We start from the raw sequence: 20,709 nt of genomic DNA on the forward strand, positions 1-20,709 counted from the left end.
TAGGAAAGGGGATGGTGAAACTGTACCTTGTCTTCTCTAGAAAAAAAAATGAATTGAGTTGGAAAGACAATAGCATGGATATTCACATAAAAGGGTAGGTTAAAGCATGTTCTGGAAAACCCTGGCAACTTGAGTTTGATGCCTGGAACCCACATAGCAAAAATGGAGTCAACCCCTGTAAATTGTCTTCTGACATACAATAATTTTTAAAAGACAGAGAAAGTATTGAAGTTGATTCTGAAAAACTCACTATGCCTCAAGGTTTTTTTTTTTTTTTTTAAACAGACAAGCTAGCAAGCACAGAGCAGCAGTTTATGAACAGCAAAGGGCAGGAGGCAAGTATTTAATACATTCAGCTAGCAATATTGTTATTTCTCTTTAGTCAAGTTACTGAAATGCTGTTCAATAATCTGCTTATACACTGTAAAGATTTGTCACTCAAGTTGGCTTAATAAAACGATGATTGGCCAGGCAGGAAGTATAGGCGGGATAACCAACAAAGGATGATGGGAAGGAGAAGGGCAGAGTCGGAATCACCAGCAAGAGGCGGAGCAAGAGATGAATTTGCCATGCTAATAAAGGTACAGCCACACAGCAGAACATAAATAAGGAATATGGGTTAACTTAAAATGAAAGACCTAGTTAGCAATAATCCTGAACAATTGGCCGAGCATTCATAAGTAATATTAAGCCTCTGGGTGGTTATTTGGAAATTGGCAGAAGAAAGAAACATTGATTAAATTTGGCATTCCAATGAGGGGCCAAAATTTCAACCTGAAACCTGGCAAAGCTTTAAAAAGGATTCTACACACACAAAACAGGGGTCAAGTATGGCTTCTTGGTAGCTGCGTTTACTCAGGCGGGCTCTGTTTGCAGGTGGTGAGTAGAGGAGCAGCTCCTTTTAGACACAGCTTCCTGTCTCACTGTTAGCCACAAGAACAGATGGCCTTTTTAAGAAGCCCTGCTACCCAACATGGGGATTTGTGAGCAGTGGATGGGATGCTACTTGGTGGCAGTGTGGACTCTGAACCTTCCCAGAGCTGGGGTGGTAAACATGACTCCAGCCTATACTTTCACCATGAAGCTAGACACTCAGAACCAAGGAATAGGTTAGAGGCAGACATCAAAGTCACAGCTTTGATCATGCAACTTAGCAATTTAAATACTCGTGTGTTCAGAAAAAGATAGAGATGTGCAGTAAAGACAGATTCAGATGAGAAAAGGGAGCCTTTAAATGGCATATTAAAAATATGCATAGGCTTGGGAGAAAGAACAAAAAGAATATATACAGAATCATATTTAAAAATATAGTTTTAAAATAAAGTCCTTAAAAATAGTATAATAAAAATATAAGTCATGTAAAGATGGAAGATACACAGAGAGTCTTGATAATGTATGTTATTGTGTTATCTTTAAATTTTTTTGGCTACTAAAAAAATCCAAATGAAAACTGCTAAGATACATTTGATTATGAAAACTACTAGATTAAATCAACCTATATATTTAAAAAATATCTTGACTTCAAAATTTCAGTCAAAAGATATATTACTCTGGGAAAAGAGATTCTGCTTCTATTTCCACAGGAAATTACAGGCTATAGATTCATTCTGGGCTAAGAAAAATCAGGCTTGATCAAGGAAGACCCTCTGAAAAATCTCTGGTGAGGATGGATGGCTCAGATAATCCAATGTTTCAGAGCACCTCTGCTGCAGTTTCCTCTGAGGTCTACTTCCAGAACAGTCTGCTGGCATCTGGCTGAGATGATCCAGCCTCACAGAATACGCCAGACAGGACTTGATTATAATCTTAAGTTTTCTTAGGGTCCCCCAAAGATTACCAGCACCCCCAATCAATAGGAAGTAGCTTAGAAAACTACACCCACATTCCCAAAAATGGATTATGAATGTTTGCCTTTGTTTAGGGGTGTTAGTTACAAATTGTTTTGGGTCATAGGGGAAAAAAGGAGAAAAGAAAGAAAAAGTTAAATAAGAGAGTTAAATTCAAAAATCCCTTTCTAAAGAAAAAGGGGCATAGGATATAGAAATGATAGGATTAAAGGGTAGATTATTGAATCTAATTTTAAATTAAAAAAAGCAACTACTAATCTTAAGTAGTTTGCATTGGTTTGTATTTTGGTTTATTGACACAAATTTAAAGATTATATTGTTATGCTGTATGTATGTTTCTACTCTTTATTTGTTTGTTTGTTTTTGTTTTTTCAAGACAAGGTTTCTCTGTAGCTTTGGTGCCTGTCCTGGAACTAGCTCTTGTAGACCAGGCTGGCCTCGAACTCATAGAGATCCGCCTGCCTCTGCCTCCCAAGTGCTGGGATTAAAGACATGTACCAACCACTGCCTGGCAAATATGTTTCTACTCTTATGGGGAGCATTGTATTGTGCCATTTATTTAAAAAACTAATCCATAATAAAAAGATATAGATTAACAGTCATCTATAATAACAAACTTATAGTCATGTTAGTTAGGTTTTCTTTAGGTGTGATAAAAGACAAACTTGGTACAAAACTTTGGTATCATAAAGATAAGATAGATAATAGCCCATTTTCTAATTTTGCCAATTACAGATAGACAACATATTATAAATGAAATTCTTACTTGATAATTGTCTTTTGTTTTATATAATCTTGCTATGTTAAAGTTAAATCCTTACTTTTTAATTAGACAAAAAGGGGGAAATGCTGTGGAATAATTCTCTTGTATACTGTGAAAATTTGTCATTCAAATTGGTTTAATAATATGCTGATTGGCCAGTAGCCATGCAGGAAGCATAGGCAAGGGGACCAAACTAAGGGTGATCAGAAGGGGAGAAGGGCAGAATCAGGAATTACCAGTGAGGCACAGAGGGTGCAGGAGATGAATGTGCCTTGCTAATAAAGGCACCACCATGTAGTGAGAGTAACTAAGAACTATGGGTTAACTTAAAATGTAAGATCTAGTTAGTAATAAGTCTGAGCTTTTGACTGAGCATTTATAAGTAATATTAAGCCTCTGAATGGTTTTTGGAAACTGGAGACAGGAGAGAAACATCCAATTACACTGAGAGTGTTGCTAGGGCTCAGGGATATGTGACCATTTGACCCCTTCAGTATCAGTGCTCTTCCCAACCATTCTCATGTCAGGGGCCAATGGGTAGGCTGGGTCATTTGGGAAGGAAGATCTTGCAAACAAAGCAGTAGCATATGTATATGTGTGTTTTGTTTTAAGCAATCAAGGAATGGTGAATCTTGGTACCTGGTAAGAAGCCCTCATCATAGAACAAGGAGAAAGAAATTTAGCCTTACTTATGTGTACCACCCTTCACTTCCTTCATGTCTTCATGGCACACTCACAGCAACAGGTCCTTACTCAAGAAAAGGTACTCACTCTCTGCTCCTGCCCATATCCCCAGACATTCTATTCAGCTGGTGGGAGGGATCACTCTTGGAAAATATATATTTAAGAAGTTTTATCTTAAATACTGCCATCACTTTAAGTTTAGATGGCAAAAATCTTGCATCTACCTAGAGTAATGTTTTTGACCTCATCCTTGGAAGCTGCTTTTTAGATATGAAGAGCCTTGGATGAAAGCAGAGAGGGAAAACCACATTGGAATGGCTTTTTGCCGCAGGTGGGTTGCTGTATTAGTGGAGAGGTGGACCTCCAAGGGGCTGAGGCTGAGGACAGGTGAGCAACCTACAGTGCTGAGGAAGGCTCACACAGAAACCTGCTTAGAGCAAGGGGTTCAAAGTCAGAAACGAGAGCAAGGAAGCATATTAAGGGACAAAGGAGACCAGCAGCCTTGTGTCCCTGAAGAAGTGGGATGATGGCACAGAGAAGAGAGAATCAGTGGGATTTTTTTAAGTGCCACTGTCTGATCAATAAAATAAAAGTGCCAAATAGGAGAAAGGGCTGGTATCTAAAAAGTCTTTGGCTGCCATTGAGAAAAGAGCTTCAGGAAAGAGAGAAGCTATGGGCTTTCCCAATGCTGAAGCAGGAACTCTGTTCGAGCAGTTGAGATCAGGCTTCACGTGCAGACCTCACTTTGCATGCCGCTGCAGGACTATACAAATGACCCTCAAGCTAAAGCCAGTATGCCAATTTTAATAATAAGTGGGAAATGTAGGGTCCTTCTGGAGTCATTAATACTTTTGTCAACACAGAAAATCTAAGTCATAGTAAATTATATATAAAAATATCAGAAGTACTAATTACTTAGTAATTTAAAACACATCTGACTTTGAGAAGTGGGATGTTTTACTTCTTTGGGCCTTTTGAGAATTGCTTGAGCCATGCTCTCCTTCTTGTTCTTACTGTGTATACTATGGCCTGGAGCAGGAGGCTTTCCTGGGCTTTGTTAAACTGTCACACTTGTCTCTATTCTGGATTTAAATATGTACTGAAATAGTACAGCCTTTTGAAATATTCCAGCAGAGCCTTTCATGCTGCTGGGGGTTTTGTTGTTTGTTTGTTTGTTTGTTTTTCTCTCAAACCCACTTCACTTTCTCCGGATCATTTTCATCCAACACTAACAGGTTCTTAGTGTATATTAATAAGTTTGACTTCTGTAAGTTTTCTAACATTTTTATTATGTTTTATTCAGTGCGCATGTGTGTGTGTGTGTGTGTGTGTGTGTGTGTGTACTTGTGAACCACAGCACCCTGTGGAGGTGACTTGACAATCTGTAGGAATCAGTGCTCTCCTTCTGCCACGTGGGATCAAAGGACTGAACTCAAGTCGTCAGGCTTGGTAGCTTGTTCCGTTACCTGCTGGACAATCTCACTAACCACTTCTATAAGTTCTGAATGATGATAATACTTATGTATCGTTTACATTGGGCCACGTTTCCTAGCTGTTTTGTCAAGCATTTATCTATATGTTCATGCAAGGGTAGTTTCACACGAAACGGAAATTAGTATCAGTGAGCATTCAGCCTTTCAATATATGTAAACCTAAGCCAATCAGTTGAAGACTCAAGTGGAATAATGGATGAGCTTACGGATTTGAGATTTGCCAGACTCAAACACACACACACACACACACACACACACACACACACACACACTCACACACACACCTCTGTCACCTATGCCTCTCTCTCTCTCTCTCTCTCTCTCTCTTTATCGGATTTTCAAGACAATGTTTCTCTCTGTACCTCTGGTCATCCTGGAACTCTCACTGTAGACTAGGTTGGCCTCAAACTCAGAGATCCACCTGCCTCTGCCTCCCAAGTCTTGGGATTAAAGGTGTGCTCCAACCCCACCACCCAGATTTCCCTCTCTTAATAAATACACAGCAATAGTCCTGACAAACTTTGACTAATAATTTTTTGCATCTCATATAGCTGTCTCAAAATGATAACAGTGTGATTTTCTGGGTCAATAAAGTCTCTTATAATTTCTCCTAAGTTTGGCCAAAACCCTGCTTCCATGGTTGCCACTCACTTTTTCTTTCCTTCCTTCACTTTCATCCTTGTTAAATAATTCCCCTTTTCAACCATTCATTTTAATAAAATGTTTTTACCTAGTGATTTATGAGCCAAAGAGGCAACTTAAAGTACTTTGCACAATAAGCCAAAGTTGCATAACTGACCTTTGGATTGTGTAGTTGGGGAACGGGGAATAACCGAGGCAGGGTAATTAGCTGTAATCTGTGCATGCTGGAGCGGGCAATTGCAAGCACTGACAGTGGGAAATGGGGAATAACCAGGGCAGAGTAATTAGCTGTAATCTGTTCATGCTAGAGCGGGCAATGCAGGGACCGACAGCAACTGCTTTCCAGCTAACTGCCTTGGTTCCTAATCACTAAAGTCCCATCAAGAAGGACCATCAAGAAAATATGGTTGTCAACACAACCTGTGGCACTTCTGCAAGAATTGTAATATTTCATTAACTAGAGTTATTGCAACACAGGACATTTTTATCATAATTTCCATGAATCATCAGCACACAAAAAATATAAAGTTGTCTGAATAACTGAAGTATCCTGTGAGCAAAGGAGCTATTTCCCACCCAAAATCCAGTCTTCTTTTTTTTATGCCTCTATCAAGAGCACTCTGGGTTTGAACAGACATGTAGCTATTACTCACAAGAAATCCCCAATCCCAATCTCTCTTGACACTTCTGACCCAATTGTAGACAGTGGGCCGTGAAGGCGTGTGTACCACTTCTGGGTTTGGCCCCGAAAGGAAAGGAGGTGCTCCTCGGTGGCTGGGATACAGATGTAAGGGTGGGGACTAGGTCGGCTGCTCTGAATCCATTCTACGCTAGAATGTGCTGTGCAGTCTGAGCAAAGAGCTAGTGCAGTGTTACACACCCACAGACGGCCGCCTGTTGACGGTTGCATCAGAAAGAACAAACTTCACCACTGTTTGATCCTCTGTCCTTGGGGACTCTGGACTATAGACACTTGACTCCAGCCTGACAAGTGTTACTTACCATTTCCTGTTTGGGGATAACAATCCAGTATGGAAAAGGGGGGATCTATATACGTATCTTGCTATATGGGTGTAACATATAGTATAACATATATAGTTCATGGATAGTTCTTTCATCTAAAGAGGACAAGAGGAAAAGATAAAGGACACATGTCTACAGTTATTCTTGTGAAATAAACTGAGCAGGCCCTGCAGCTAAGCTGAGTGACTCTGCCACTAACACGGCAGCTGTAAGTTTCCCTCCAATAAGGTGGGATGTGGGCTTCCAGAAATAAAATTGAATTTTGTGCTGAGAGATGGTTCAGTGGGTAAAAGTGCTTGCCCCAAATCTGATGAATGACCTAATCTTGATCCTTGGGACCCACATGGTTTAATAAGAGAATTAACGTTCCATCTCTGCGAGTGCTTTCATACATACACACAAATATAAAAAAAAAAAAAAAAAAATATATAAATACATAGCACGCAATTTAAATTTTAATGAATTTTAATTCCCAGGACTAAATGGGTACTAATGACAGTCATTTGGTACTACTCATATACTAGTGACAAAATTCAATTGAAGTTAATTAAAGACTCAGTCATCATGATGAAAATAATTTATCCTTCTATATCTGTAGAATACATGCATCACAAAATCCGGCTCATACACGGGAGAACTTGAAAGGAGGAGAGAGAGAAGATGAAAGTGATGTAAATATTATTAACCTCGAAAATTATTTTAACCCTAATTCATTAACAAAGAATGGTGTAATAGTCGAGGATAGCCACTAGAGGGCACGCGCCTACTACTAGTCGTCAAATGTTTAACTCTGAGTCTGCCCTTTAGTGAAAGACACGTAACAACGTGATAAACAGGGTGGCTTGCGGAGCTTAAACGGCAGGCGATGAAACCTGGCTTTGTCATTCCTGAACTTGGGTGGTGTTTATTTTAGTATCCTGAGTCCAGGGTCCCTGACCCATCAGAAAGGTTAGAAAAGAACCCACCTCTTAGAGCTGTTGTCACCAAGTTGATGTAAAGCACAAATGCAGAACAGTTGTTGACGTTACATCAGGAGTACTATTTTAATAAAGGTGTTTGCTGAATGTCTCTGTGAACCACTGGGCACAGGTTATGTAAAAAAATAAAAATTGTGATTGCCTTGTAGAGCTGCCAATCCAAACGTAAATTCTGAGCCTCAGCTGCAGCAATCATGGAGAGCCGTTAATCAGGGAGCTGGGGCAGTGAATGAGTACGGTAGGGCTGTTCTTTCCATGCAGTTTTGGACTTTATGCTTTACTCAGAAGTGAGTGGGATCTGTTACGCGAGGCATTGAGGCAGAGGTCGGATAGCAAGACCAGATGTATGCTTGAGATGATAACTGTAGGAGAGGAGGAGGTGGAGACGAAGGATGGACGAGTCCGGGGTCAAGTAATTTGGGATCAGAGGTCAGTATAAGATTTCCCCTGTTCTGGACTGGGCAGTGGGGGTGCACACCTTTAATCCCAGCACTTGGTGAGGCAGAGGCAGGCGGATCTCTGAGTTTCAGGCCAGCCTGGTACAAGGTGAGTTCCAGGACAGCCAGGACTACACAGAGAAACCTTGTCTCACAAACAAATGAACAACAACAACAACAAAAAAAAAAGTCCCTTTTCTAATCTAAGGAAGAATCTTCAGAAAATACTACAATTATTTATATCTATGACTTTGATGATAACAACTTGAACCTTATAAATATTTTCTTCTTATGGGATAAACATAGCCTCGGGAGTTTAACGGAACCTAGTGAAAAACTTTGCACGAACCTTCCCTGATTTATACACAGTGCATATTATAAAGATACCTTGCAGGCTACTTCCTAAGTTCTGGGCATTCAGTCCTCCAAGGAGAAGGTTGTGATCTTTGCAACCACAGGGGAAAGCAGAGCTACTTTTCCCAGAACAAAGAGCCACGGAGGACAAGCACCTCTCAGATAGCCTGGCAGAGCCATAGCTAATGTGATGGGTTTCCAAGAACTCAAAAGATACTGAATACATTTCAGCCCACTTTATCACCCTGAGCCAGAATGGGTGAGGCCAGGGAGGCGGGAGGGGGGGTGGAAGCAGGGAGCCAGGAAAGAGAGAGCGGGTGTTGTGGTTTGGATCTAAAACATACTTCACACACTCAGGTCTTGAATGCTCATTCCTCATCTGATGGTAATACGTTTGGAGCCTGTGGAATCTTTGAGAGGTAGAGACCAGCTGGAAGAAACACATAGCTAGGGATAGCCCTGGAACACAATGGTCAGCCCTGGGTTCTCCCATGCTGTCTGCTTCCTGGCCTCCTGCCTTGCAAACAACCTCTCTCATGTACCTGAGGCCCTACAAACTGACCATGTGCCAGGGTCTCCATGGCATCCTTGCCATAAAGGACTGAAACTCTCTGAAACCATGAACCTAATAAATCTACCCTCCTTTAAGTTGTCCAGTATTGCGGCCCCAGTGAATGAAATTAAGTGATATAGATTGAAGGTGTCAGAGATTAGGGCCATTGCTATGATTAATCCTGCCCATGTCTTCGAAACTGGTGTGGGAGACAAATTAGGGAAAAAGTGGGAATGTGGGCTGGAAAACGCAGAGCAGGAGCTAAGTATAACTGGATAGCCATTCCAGTGGGAGCTCAGAAAACTAAAATGTTCATAAATTTTTAGATAAGATCTCTACGGGGATAGGAATAGAGGCTAGTTATGTTACAGACTGGCAAATAATTGGCCAGTGTTTTGCTGACGCTGTGATCATTTGAGTGATGCTGAATTCAACTAGGAAAAGGAAATTTCAAGACAGTATAACACTCAGGATGTGGAGTGACCATTGCTAATTGTAAAAGCTCCAAATAGAACAGGGTTCAGAGAGTGGCCATATGGGCTACAAACATCAAATCCATAAGGATGGGACTGCCAAATGACTATTATGACATCATAGACCCCTAGCTGGACATGGAGTTATAGAATGTTATGTTTACCCTGGTGGGTTTTGGTCTATATTATTCCCATCCCTTGTTTCTATGTCCCCGTTTTCCTTTTTTTGCATGGGAATATTTGCTCTGTGTCTGTATTTTAGAAGCATCTCTTTGTCTCTATTATTTTTCATAGAATCACAGCTGAGGGACAGCCTTGAGTCTCAGCAGAGACCCTGGACTGAGATGTTTGAACAACACAGGAACAGTTAAGACCATGGTGACTCCTGAGGTTGGGCTGAATGAACTGTATTAATTGTATGATTGTCATAAATCTTTGGAGGACAGAGACAGAGTAGTACACTTCTCATCATGCAGGCTTCTCTTTTGAATGCCTACTAGCCGGTATTACCATTTTCTTTCAGAGACTGTGAAATGTCTGTGAAGTGAGGCTTAAAACCCTAAGAAAGTCAATGGGGAGAGAGGGAGTCAGTCTTTGAAGATGATGCCTGGTCCCCGCTTTGTGTCATATTCTGTGCTTTCTGATCCACTGTTATATGAACAGCCTTAATCCCATGGACCCATTCCCATAAACTGAGTCGCTCCACCATGTCTTCCATAGTGGCAACCTTAACAGAAGTAAAGAGTGCCTGAGATCGCCTTGGTTCTATCTAGAACTCACCAACAGTTTATGCTGTTTTCAAGTTAGTGGTACCAGGGGGAAAGAGGTACATCTGTTTTCTCTCTAGCACCTGAGTGACGACTAGAAATGTTTCCACAAGGGAGGACTTTTCACCTTGGGATGCTTTTGCCGGGAGTCAGCCCCAACTTTACATTTATTTGAGCCTCGTCTATTTCCCTCATACCTAGTCACTAAGCGAAAAACGTGCTTGATATACACAGACAAAACTGCTCTTCGCTCTGTCAAAATCTCTTGGGGTTTTATCTGACACTGTTATTTTTTTTAAGATAAAAGGAATCGAATGTAATGACTTTCAAATTTTACTATCAAATTATTTGAAATTAAATGCTGTGAAGAAGCTCATTTAAAAACATGAACGCATGTCTGAGCTGGCTTTGTTGTTGAAAGTTTTGGATTGGACATGTCTGTGTTGGTTGTCACACTTAAACACTAGGTGGTATAAACGGCTTCTTTGAATTGTTAGACTAAAAGAGAAGCATGAAAGTCGTGATGAAGTGAATTCTGCCTCTCTGTAGAGGGTAGGAGCAAATCCCAAATAGTAACAGCTGTTTGCCTAGCACAGAAGAATGCTATGCATGGTTATAAAGATAAAACTGAAGGTTGTTATTTCAACTCATGGTGAAGAATGAGATCAGAAGGAATTTTTAGGACATTTTTGGGAGTGGGATCAAGGACAAAGCAAAGGAGGGGACCTCCCAGGACAGATCAGAGAGTGCCCCAGCAGTCATCGGATGCGCTGTGGCTGGCTGTGGGAGAAAAGTGAAATCCGGGAGCGGTCTTAAAGAGAGCTGAAGGAAGTTCGATACCCGTGAGTGGTAGAAAAGACCTGAGACAGAAAGGTGACTCCATGTGAGCAGGACCCCGACACAGAATTCAACACTGTGGAGTCAGAGCTTCCCGCATGCTGGTCCAGGGATCAGCAAGCACACTTCCTATGGGGATGCTCTCTGCACCTTCATAGTGGAAGCTTGGGTGTTGTAGCTGAGAGTCACCTACGATGTCTTGTCTGAGCTTGCCAAGTCAAAAGACCTTGCATTTTCGTATTTCTGGGAATCCGCCTTTCTGCACTGAGTCTGCGCGTATCTGCTTTGAGAACCAGTTTGGCCCTGAAGAAGCAAGTGTATTCAGCGAAGGGAGTGATGAGAGTTCTTTGTAGTGTCAGGCTGGTGTGTGAAGCATGGATTAACACATATCTCTTCCCGGCGAGATGCCAGGGGAAGCGCAGTTACCTATAGCATGAAAGGAGCGGAGTCTTGGGACTCCAAAAAACGGGTGGCAGGTTGTGTGGAACCTGCCTGTGGCCATCCCCAACATGGATAGCTGCCTCCTGTAGAATCTTTCCCCTCTCCAAAGGGGCAGCACATGCTGTAAGAACCAGCACCGACTCTCTATCAGTTACTTTTCTGTTGCTGTGATAAATCCCTATGACCAAGGGCAACTGTAAGAGTCTGTCATGGTGGGTTAGTATAACAACACATAGAAGTCTTGGTGGCCGGAGCAAGGAGTTAAAAGAACACATCTCAACCACCAGCACAAAGCAGAAGCGTGAATTAAAAGTAGCACGAGGCTATACAGTCTCAAAGCCTACCCCCCCCCCCCCCCCCCCCCCCCCCCCCCCCCCCCCCCCCCCCCCCCCCCCCCCCCCGTGACACACTTCCTAAACCTTCCAAACATTGCCACTAACTGAGGACAAAATCACCTCACAGACATGCCCCATGGTTTGCTTCCTAGGTTGATCTAAATCAGTGATTCTCAACTTACCTAATGCTATGACCCTTTAACACAGTTTTTCATGTTATGGTGATCTCCATCCATAAAATTATTTGTTGCTACTTCATGACTGTGACTCTTCTGCTGTTATGAATCATAATATAAATATCTGACATGCAGGATGTCTGATATGTGACCTCTGTGGGGGTCATGAACCATAGGTTGAGAATCTCTGATCTAAATTATTTCAGGTTGATGAGCAAGATGAACCATCACAATTCTGCTCCTTGTTAACTTAAAACCCAAACATATTATTTTAAACCAGAATGTCATCTTTCCCTGGCCCCTACAGGTTCATAATGGAAAATGCATTCATTTCAATTTCAAAAGCATCAAGTCATTAAGAACTGCAATACTCTTTAAAAATTCAAAGTTTATTTTTTGAGACTCAAGCCAATATCTATCTATCTACCTACCTACCAACCTATCTATCTATCTCTCCTTTCTTTTCGCTTTCCTTTCCCCTCCCCCACTCCTGTTTTTCAAGACAATGTTTCTCTGTGTAGCCTTGTCTGTCACTGTCCTGGAACAACCTCTGTAGACCAGACTGGCCTTGAATGCACAGAGAAACACCAGCTTCTGCCTCTAGAGTGCTGGGATTAAAGGTGTGTACCCCCACACCTGGCTGAACCCAATCTCTTAACTAGAAGCCTTTATGGAAGGAAATGTTTAAAAAATTGCATCCTTCCAATATAACAGTGTTACAATATAATATTGTTACAATGGCTCTCAATGACTATCCCCATTCCAAAATGGAGGCATGGGGGCATATCAAGGAAAGGTTGGACCAAAACAAGAGCAAAACCCCATAGAGAAAACAACAAACCCTATAGTGCCATGGCCCCCTTCCAGCTTTATTACCTGCAACACACATAGCCTCCTCTTGGCGTGGAGTGCACTTTATACCTGGATTTATCTTGGCAGAAGTCAAACAGTTTTTCATCTCGAACACCCTATGGCATCCATCAAACCCCAGGCTTTACCTTTACAGTTTCATGCAATGGTGTTGGGGAACCTCCTTGCAGAGACTGTGGCCCTGCCACACATTGCCTGGCTGCAGAACTTTGGGAATCTCGACCCAGCTACCATAACTCCCTCATTTTTGTAACTTTCATGCCTGCAAAACCAGTACTACTAGGCAATACCGCCTAGTTCTACTACCAGCTCAAGGTGTAGACTGGCCCTTCGGGAATGGAGTCTCAACTACCATCACATGCCTAAAGAAACACTTTCTCAGGTGTTTCTTTCAGTCTGTCTCATTTCAAATAAATTTTCATTTTACAACCTGGGGACTTTGATAGGTTGAGTCTTACCTTCAGGACATCTTACTATTATCCCAGGTCAGAGGAATGGGTTTCTCTTTAATAATGCTAATAGCATTAATAAAGACAGATTAGAGTTGTTTTCATACTAACCCCATCTCTGTCTTTAAACTCAGTCTCTTTTCTGCACTAAACTTTTCTTATTTTTCTGCTGTTTGTTGTCCTTTCTGCCTGGGGAGCTGGATGAGAACAGGAGCAGCAATTGTGACACGGGCTTAACGCTACCATGCCCTGACGCTTCTTCCCTCTCATGAATTAGACCATTGTTTCTAAACTTGGCCTCACTCAAGCTGTGAAGACACAGGCAGAATGCAACCAGATTCTTCACCTGACCACCACCCAAATAGCCACCAGTCCTGTTCTTGACAGAATTCCCGTCTCAGTCTGAAGTCTCATACCAGGCTTCTACTGTCTGTCTCTCTCTTGGCATGCTTATCTTTCCCTCCCCAGCAGAATGTCCCATTGAGTTCTGCTCATTGCATTCTAGTGCTCTCTAAATGCGTACGGATTCCTATGGCCAATCAGTTCTAAAGGCCTCTGGACTACATAGTCGGGTTTATCTCAGCAACTGTTCTATGCTTAGTACCCACTTTCTGGATAAGTTTCTTTTCTCATCAGAGAGACAAAATGCCTCATGAAGGCAAATTAAGGAAGAGAGTCTTTTGCCTTGTGCTTTAGGAAGATATAGGCCATCATGGCAGGGATGTCAGAGCAGTAGGGTCATGAGGCAGTTGGTTATAAACATAATAAAAAATATGAAAAAGCTCAATTAATATAAAATGCCATTAGTGGGGATTCGTTAGAAGAAAGGGGATGGGGAAAAGGCAAACGCCTAGGTAACATCTTCCCCACAAGGTTTAATATCACGCTCCTGTTGCAGCCAGCATATCAGTCCTTGCCAGTGACGTTCACACGAGCCAACCACCGCCTCCATCATCCTTCTCCTCACACCTGAACCAATCCTGCACAGCCGTTCAATCATAGGACGCCATTGGTGGCATTGGTTCTGCAGCTTTTGTTTTCATTTTTTTCCAGTGTTTGTGTCAAACTATGCTGGAATCAAACCAGACACATACTCACCAAAAACAGTGACAGCATGTTTTTTTCCTCATCAAACACTACACATTAGTTCCTCGGCAGAGAAGGAACTGACTGTAGCCGTCCAGGGAAACTGATCTCTACAAGGATTGTCCACACCACAGACTAGCGTAGGAGGGTGGGGTTAAGGGTTTGTTCTATTTTCTGTTTCTGTGATTGCTAGTTTTGGTAGTAATGACGTTAGTGGTGGTGGCAGTGTGTATGTATGTGTGTGTACAAATAAACAATGAAAAATTCATGTGATGATATCATGTCTATCTTGTTGTGATAAGTATTTACCAGTGTACGTGCTAATAATATAGCCATTCTAGTCTGATTAGTGAGATCATAATTCCCTTCTCTTGGGGTAAGATTAGGTTGCTTTTCAGTGGGTGAAAGTCACATTTTTCACTAGGATGTACACTTTGGGGTACTACAAAAAGCATTTGCCAAATGAAAGTGCAGGTATGGTTACTATAGTTATGATAGAGACATGTTGTCAATGCTGTGTTTGTGTCTCCGGAAGGTGGTTAAAGCCCTATTGAACTCTATTCCCTGATCATCTTCTTTTCTATGACTATTTAAGGGTTTGCATGTGTATCCAATATAATGTGGTGTAACAATTCCTCCTCATATTTCACTGATCCTATAATAGGGGTGATTTGTACTTTCCTAAGAAGACATTAGGCTATATATAGTCAGTGATCTCTTAGTCAATCACAGACTGTTCATTTTTAAAACTATAATTTCATATATTTTATAATAATTATACATAATAAATATATTTCAGGTTGTAGGGGTTGATTTAGAAAAAAAAATAGCTGTACCTGAAAGCCTACAGAACATCTGTCATACTTTATTACAGCAAAATTATTATAAAGGCTATAAAAATATGTAAAGCAAAAAAGAAACCACTGAAGTTCTTTAAAAATGGATAAATAGCAATATAAGCACCATTCCTTAGAATGATGGCTATTCTGGGTTGTCTACTGGGGTGTTTCTGGAATGCCAGAAATGGAGGGCAGACCTGTGATCTTGAGGCTGGAATACACACCTTTAATCTGGGCCACACCTTCAACTGGAAGCCTATGTTAGGACAATGGAAGGAAGGTTTCCTTATTTGGCTGGTTGCCCTTGAATTGGAGCCTACTTCTTTGACATTTCAGCATATACAGAAGACTGGCTGAAACACCCAGCCTCATGGCACCGAGAAACCACTCGATTTTTGGACCTTCCGTTGACAGCTAGCCATTGCTGGACTACAGCCTATAAGTCAGTCCAATAGATTCCCTTTCTATAGAGAGAGGAGATTACTTCCTTAAGTTCTGTGCCTCTAGAGAACCCTGCCTAAACCACTTAGTAATATCTAGCCGCAGGATAAAGCTAGTATTCCTTCATATGTGTGCATAAAGTTTATATGACTATAAATACATATATTCAGTTATGTCTTGTCCCAGAAGGAATAGTAGAATCATGCCACTTTTGTGTGGAGGTATCATTACAGTATCTTAGAATCCTGCAAAGATATCCAACTGATCATAAAAGTCTTGCTAAACTAAAATCTACAGCTTGTAGATTCATTCACATAGAAACTGCATCATACAGAGAGTAACAAACCAAACGTTTTATCAATAGCCCTTATTGCTCACACAGTATTCTGATCTTCTGAAAAATTTCATGAACTGGGGAAGGAGGAGTTGGGTCATGTTTTCCTCAGCTGTGAGCAGAACCAGTGCACAATATTTACAGCTTCGATGTTCCTTCCCCTTGGCCTGCTCTGACCTGCAGAGTCCAGTATCCTGAAATGTCGTAGCATTTCTGCTTCCCAAGGACTCTGCCATGGGGGTCCTGACGGTTTAGACACGTCAGGGTAACACAGGGACCTCTGGAGAATCTTCCCTTCCTCTCCTACTCAAAGATCATCAGCAGCATGGTTTCTACCTTACAGAATTTCATTAGGGTCTTTTGGGGAATATTCTTGAAACCCATCTTCTCACGGTGTATCCCTTGATGGGGCGCATCTGGCAGCAGCTCAGAGATGCAGTGTATCAGGCTCCACCAATCACAGTACTGTAGCTGAACCTAAGTCCCAGGTGATTCCTATGTAAACTATGGTTTGAGAGGCACTGTCTTAAACTATCTCTCTCTTTCTAAAATGGAGGCATAAATTCAATGGGGGCCAAGAACAGTGTTGCATCAGGAAACAAAAGACACAAGTGAAGTGACATGTTTATAGTCTTCCTTAAGATATTTGTGTGTGAAACTCTGCCTAGCTTTGAAAGCTTAGCTCCTTCACTGACTCGTCCTCCCTCACGAAAGTGCTCACCCCTCATGGCCTCACAGAGATAGACTTTTGGACACATGCAATTTCCAATTGTATTCATGCAGACATAACTTAGGTCCAAGTAGCGATCCACCAGACATATGGAACATTTGGACTTTTACGTACATAGAAAATACACTGTTATTAATCAGTGCTGGTTCAACACACTACCTAAAAGTAGCTCATTATGGATCATAGGAATGGTGAATCAAGTACAACAGTCCCTGGCCTCAGGAGGTAATAAATAATGAAGAAGTCGGCATCAGGCCAGGTAGGAACTTCAGAGAGATGGAGTACGAAGGAATTCAACAGAGAAATTGGGAAACTACGGCCTCATCTGGTAGCTGCAGCTGTTCTCTGGAAGATCGCCTCCTTTCTGATTCCACTTCTCTGCCTTCCCTAGCAAGACAGATTTAGAATGCATATTTTTTTCAGAGACTCTGCCCTACTCTTCCTAGCTGGCATGATTTTGCTTTTTCAGAACCCTGCCTTATCCCACGCTAAGCTCAGCCGTGTGAAGCCTGCTGAGGTCTTATGTACAAAGTTTGGGGTCGTAGGGTAGGTTCTATGTGGAGCCAGCATGCTGAGCCATCATAGTTCTGAAAGGAGAGGGATGAGCAAAGGCAATGAATCCCTTTTGACAATACACCACTCTCCCAGGGTATATCAGCCTTCTCGAATCATATTTAGAAAGATTGGCCAGAACACTGAACGCAGAGATAACTAGAGTAACTCCCCCCCTCCACAGGTCTTCTTTGAACAGAGTTGGTCTTCCATTCAGAAACACTGCCTTTGTTGGTGGGTCGGTTACTATTAGTTACAGCTGGAAGAAAATTCACCTTGTCATTAGAAGTGGGCTGACCTATCAGATTTAAGAAGCACTCCACAGCAGTGGGAATTTCATTGTTTGGCTGAATTTCCCTAGTGCTGGGATGGATTTCTGCGACCCTTTTTCTAAAGACTGTGTAGATGCTTTGAACCAAACTGTGGCTTACCACCTGCATATCTCCTGCGTCTATTTAGGAATGGTTAGTATGAACTGTTGAATGCCTATGTGGGAGGATTCTGCTCTGTTATGGGTGACAATGGAATTGTTATCATTTAGAAATATTCCTAGGTATATTTGCAATTTGATACTAGGAAAAATGGCAACTCAGTTGGTTATGGTATGGATGTCTGTTGATTTAGAACTGTAATTGGATATCGTGGGTTAGGATGAGGAGAATACAACCTTTGTAGTAGGTCCCCAGAATTAAATGGGCATCAAACAGTTGTGTGAGGCAGAATTAATATGTTTATACCACTATGTGATTATTGGTATATTTTTCAATGTAGACACGTTGGGATTAATGAATCTTTCACTGCATTCTGTCATGAATCTAATAATTAATGAACAAGAGTGCTAGAAACAAGACTAAGCTTCTCCTATCCCCAATATTCTCATAGTCTTACTTCTGTCCTAGGCCTACAGCTTTGTGGTTGATAAGAAAATGCCCCCTTTTGCCCGGTTCTTTGAAAGTCAGGCTGAAGCGAGGAGGGAAGTTGCACATCAATTCCTAAAACGTCTATGGAAACGTAAGGGTAAGATCTGTCCTCCAATTCATAAGGTAACTATAATTTTACTGTGATCGTCTCTCCAGGGTCTTGTCTAGGCCATGGAAATAATTGATTGCTATCTCATTTATTAGTTTATTCATGTTCTTAGATGCTCTTCTTTGTGACAGAACTCTAGGGTAAGCATGTGTCAACACCTTTGGGGGTAAAACTTAGTCACTGAATGCTTGTCTAGCTTTTCTCAATGAAGTACACAAAGGATTGTCTCTGCACCAGCAAACACCACCTGAGGATCCTGAGAAATGCAAATTCACGGACCTCAGCCCAGGCCCAAGTTAATCTGTGAATGGGACCTCGGAGTTGTATCTTAATACGTACCTCATTCTGTCTTAACTTGATCCGAATGTTCCATAGACTGAGAAGCAGTATCCTCACAACATCTTCATAGGCTCATTAATATCCTCTTTCCTATCACTGGTTGATCCACAGGTTCAGGTTTCATGTCTCCTTTCAGTGCTGTACTCCATCTCATTTCTCAGGAAAGACACTCAAAAGAAATAGTCTGAAACTCAGGGACATTACTTCCCTGATTATCTAAAACGTTACTGTTGGTTTATTTTTTTAAATGAACCTTTATAAAGAGAAATATCTACTAATAAGAAAACAGAACTGTCATCACTATACAACTCCAAACCTAGGAATAATTGAATATATACCTGGGCCATTTACCCTCAATGTTCTTGATTTGTAGCACATTAAACATTATCTCTGCAGGTGAAAATCCTTGATCCCATCATTTAAAATCAGTGTTTGCAAGTGAGCCATCCAGACTCAGCCGATTCCAAGGCACTCAAGATTGTGGAAACTGTTGGACTGTGCACGTCTTATCGTTATAAGTAGAAATATAACCTGGCCCAAGGAAGGAAATTAACAACTCTGTTCCTCTCCAACAGAAGCCTAGTATGAATGAAATAACCACTCCTACAGAAGCCCTAAAATTAGCTCAGGAGCTGGAAAGAACATTAACACAGATCCTGTTAAATCTAAACACGAGAGCTTGTCTGGATCGTGAATCTGATGTAAGTAGGTAATTGGTTCTCCCAAGGTCATTTCTCACTTTTGGCTAGCAATTTGCCTATGAAGTGAGCAGGCAGAAGTACACTCCACATTACGTATGTGTGTTTATCCTCAAGGAAGAACAGAAACTCATTGCTGAGTGTAACTAGGACCTGAGAGGTTAGAGATCTAAGGAAGGAAGGGTGCAATGCATTCCAACATAGCTTTCCAAGAAGCAAGGTGTTCTGGACAAGTATACAATTATACAAAATGGTCTGGTGCCAGCTTGTAAGTTTACATTCAGAAATGCCTAAGCTCATTGATCTGAAACCCTTGGAGAACTCGCTACCCAAAACTGCTGGCACCCACACACAGTTTATTTCATTTAATATGCTTTGCATGGGGTCTCCACTTGCTTTTGAAGCAAGTTGCAGGCGATGCTGCTGCCAGCTGGGAGGCACCATTTGCCACGTGATCATCCTGTAGTCTTGAAGAAACCTTTCTGGCTGGTGATGAAAATCCCTCCTCAAAGTAGAGTTCAGCTCACCAAGCCCTTAGTGTCTTAGGAAGTCAAAAAATACCATAGCAAAAAGTCCTCCACCCCAGTTAGACAATGTGCTCACGAAGGGGCTCTAAGGAGATGTCATAGTTGGACTTTAGGCCTGAATCTTAGCTTAGTCTTCAAAAAGGGGCTCTGGGTATCTATCTAGTCCAAGCCTCCATGTGATTCAAGGAAAGGGGATTGAAAAGTATGCAGTAGAAGCTTGTTCCTTAAAGTCATATGCACCCCTGATAAAAACACCCTGGCACTCTGGCAAGCAGGTGCCTGTGTTTACAGAGGGGTTTTGAACATCTTTGCTCACTTCTTTTGGCCCTTCAATCTGCCTATGAATCACCTGGTCCTGCTCAGTACTCTATGTAGTGATTTAGTAGATTTCCGGCAAAACTTGAGATTCTGGATGGTGGCTCACAGGTTACAATTTAGATAAATTGCCTCCCATTGAAGGCATGGTCCTTAATGGATGTTCTTCCCTGTTTATGTCTGTAGCTCTTAGCGGTTTTGCCATCGTTGATCCAGAAACAGAAACGGAACGAAGATTATTTAAAATGTCAACTGAGTTACCAGGAAAGAGTGGAAAGAGTAGAAAGACAGAAACAAAAGAACATCCAGACTGAAAAACCTTCTACTTCATCAGGTGAAGGGATTTAACTTTGAAAGGCAAAGAAGCAAACCGGAGATCATAAAGTCAGTGATTTAAGAGTCTTCGTCTCCCAGTTGCTGAAGACTGCTTTCTTTCCTTTTTTTCTAATGCTCATTTTTAAATAAAATTAAATCTGTTTTGCATTATAAATGTGACTTAAGAGTATAATGCTTGAGAAAGTTTAGTTTTGTTTTGCAAAGCTTTAGTTTTACAGAACTTGGTACAAACATTATGAGGGCCCCCCAAGGGACATTAAATTTGTTTTTCCTACCCTCGCTTATGGTTCGCAAACATTCAGTGACAAACGAGATGAGGGGAACTCAAATACAAGTGAATGTATAAACATTAAGCGGTAAAA

General features: G+C 41.5%; 1 protein-coding gene across 2 annotated transcripts; it reads left to right on the plus strand.

Moving 5' to 3' along the window:
• Positions 1-498: 498 nt before the first annotated feature.
• Positions 499-20,494, plus strand: LOC126505737 (ferritin, heavy subunit-like). 2 transcript variants are annotated; one of them, XM_050148970.1, is made up of 4 exons: positions 499-581; positions 18,003-18,146; positions 19,047-19,172; positions 20,198-20,494. In XM_050148970.1, the coding sequence occupies exons 1-4, from the start codon at positions 504-506 to the stop codon at positions 20,357-20,359; spliced, it is 510 nt and encodes a 169-aa protein (XP_050004927.1). In that variant the 5' UTR covers positions 499-503; the 3' UTR covers positions 20,360-20,494. The 2 variants fall into 2 exon arrangements, with proteins under 2 accessions (XP_050004927.1, XP_050004926.1); XM_050148969.1 differs by lacking the exon at positions 499-581 and adding an exon at positions 17,066-17,567.
• Positions 20,495-20,709: the final 215 nt, after the last annotated feature.

Source organism: Alexandromys fortis, unplaced genomic scaffold (assembly GCF_014885135.2).
Source record: "Alexandromys fortis isolate MF-2015 unplaced genomic scaffold, M_Fortis_MF-2015_v1.1 scaffold_4, whole genome shotgun sequence".
NCBI lineage: Eukaryota > Metazoa > Chordata > Mammalia > Rodentia > Cricetidae > Alexandromys > Alexandromys fortis.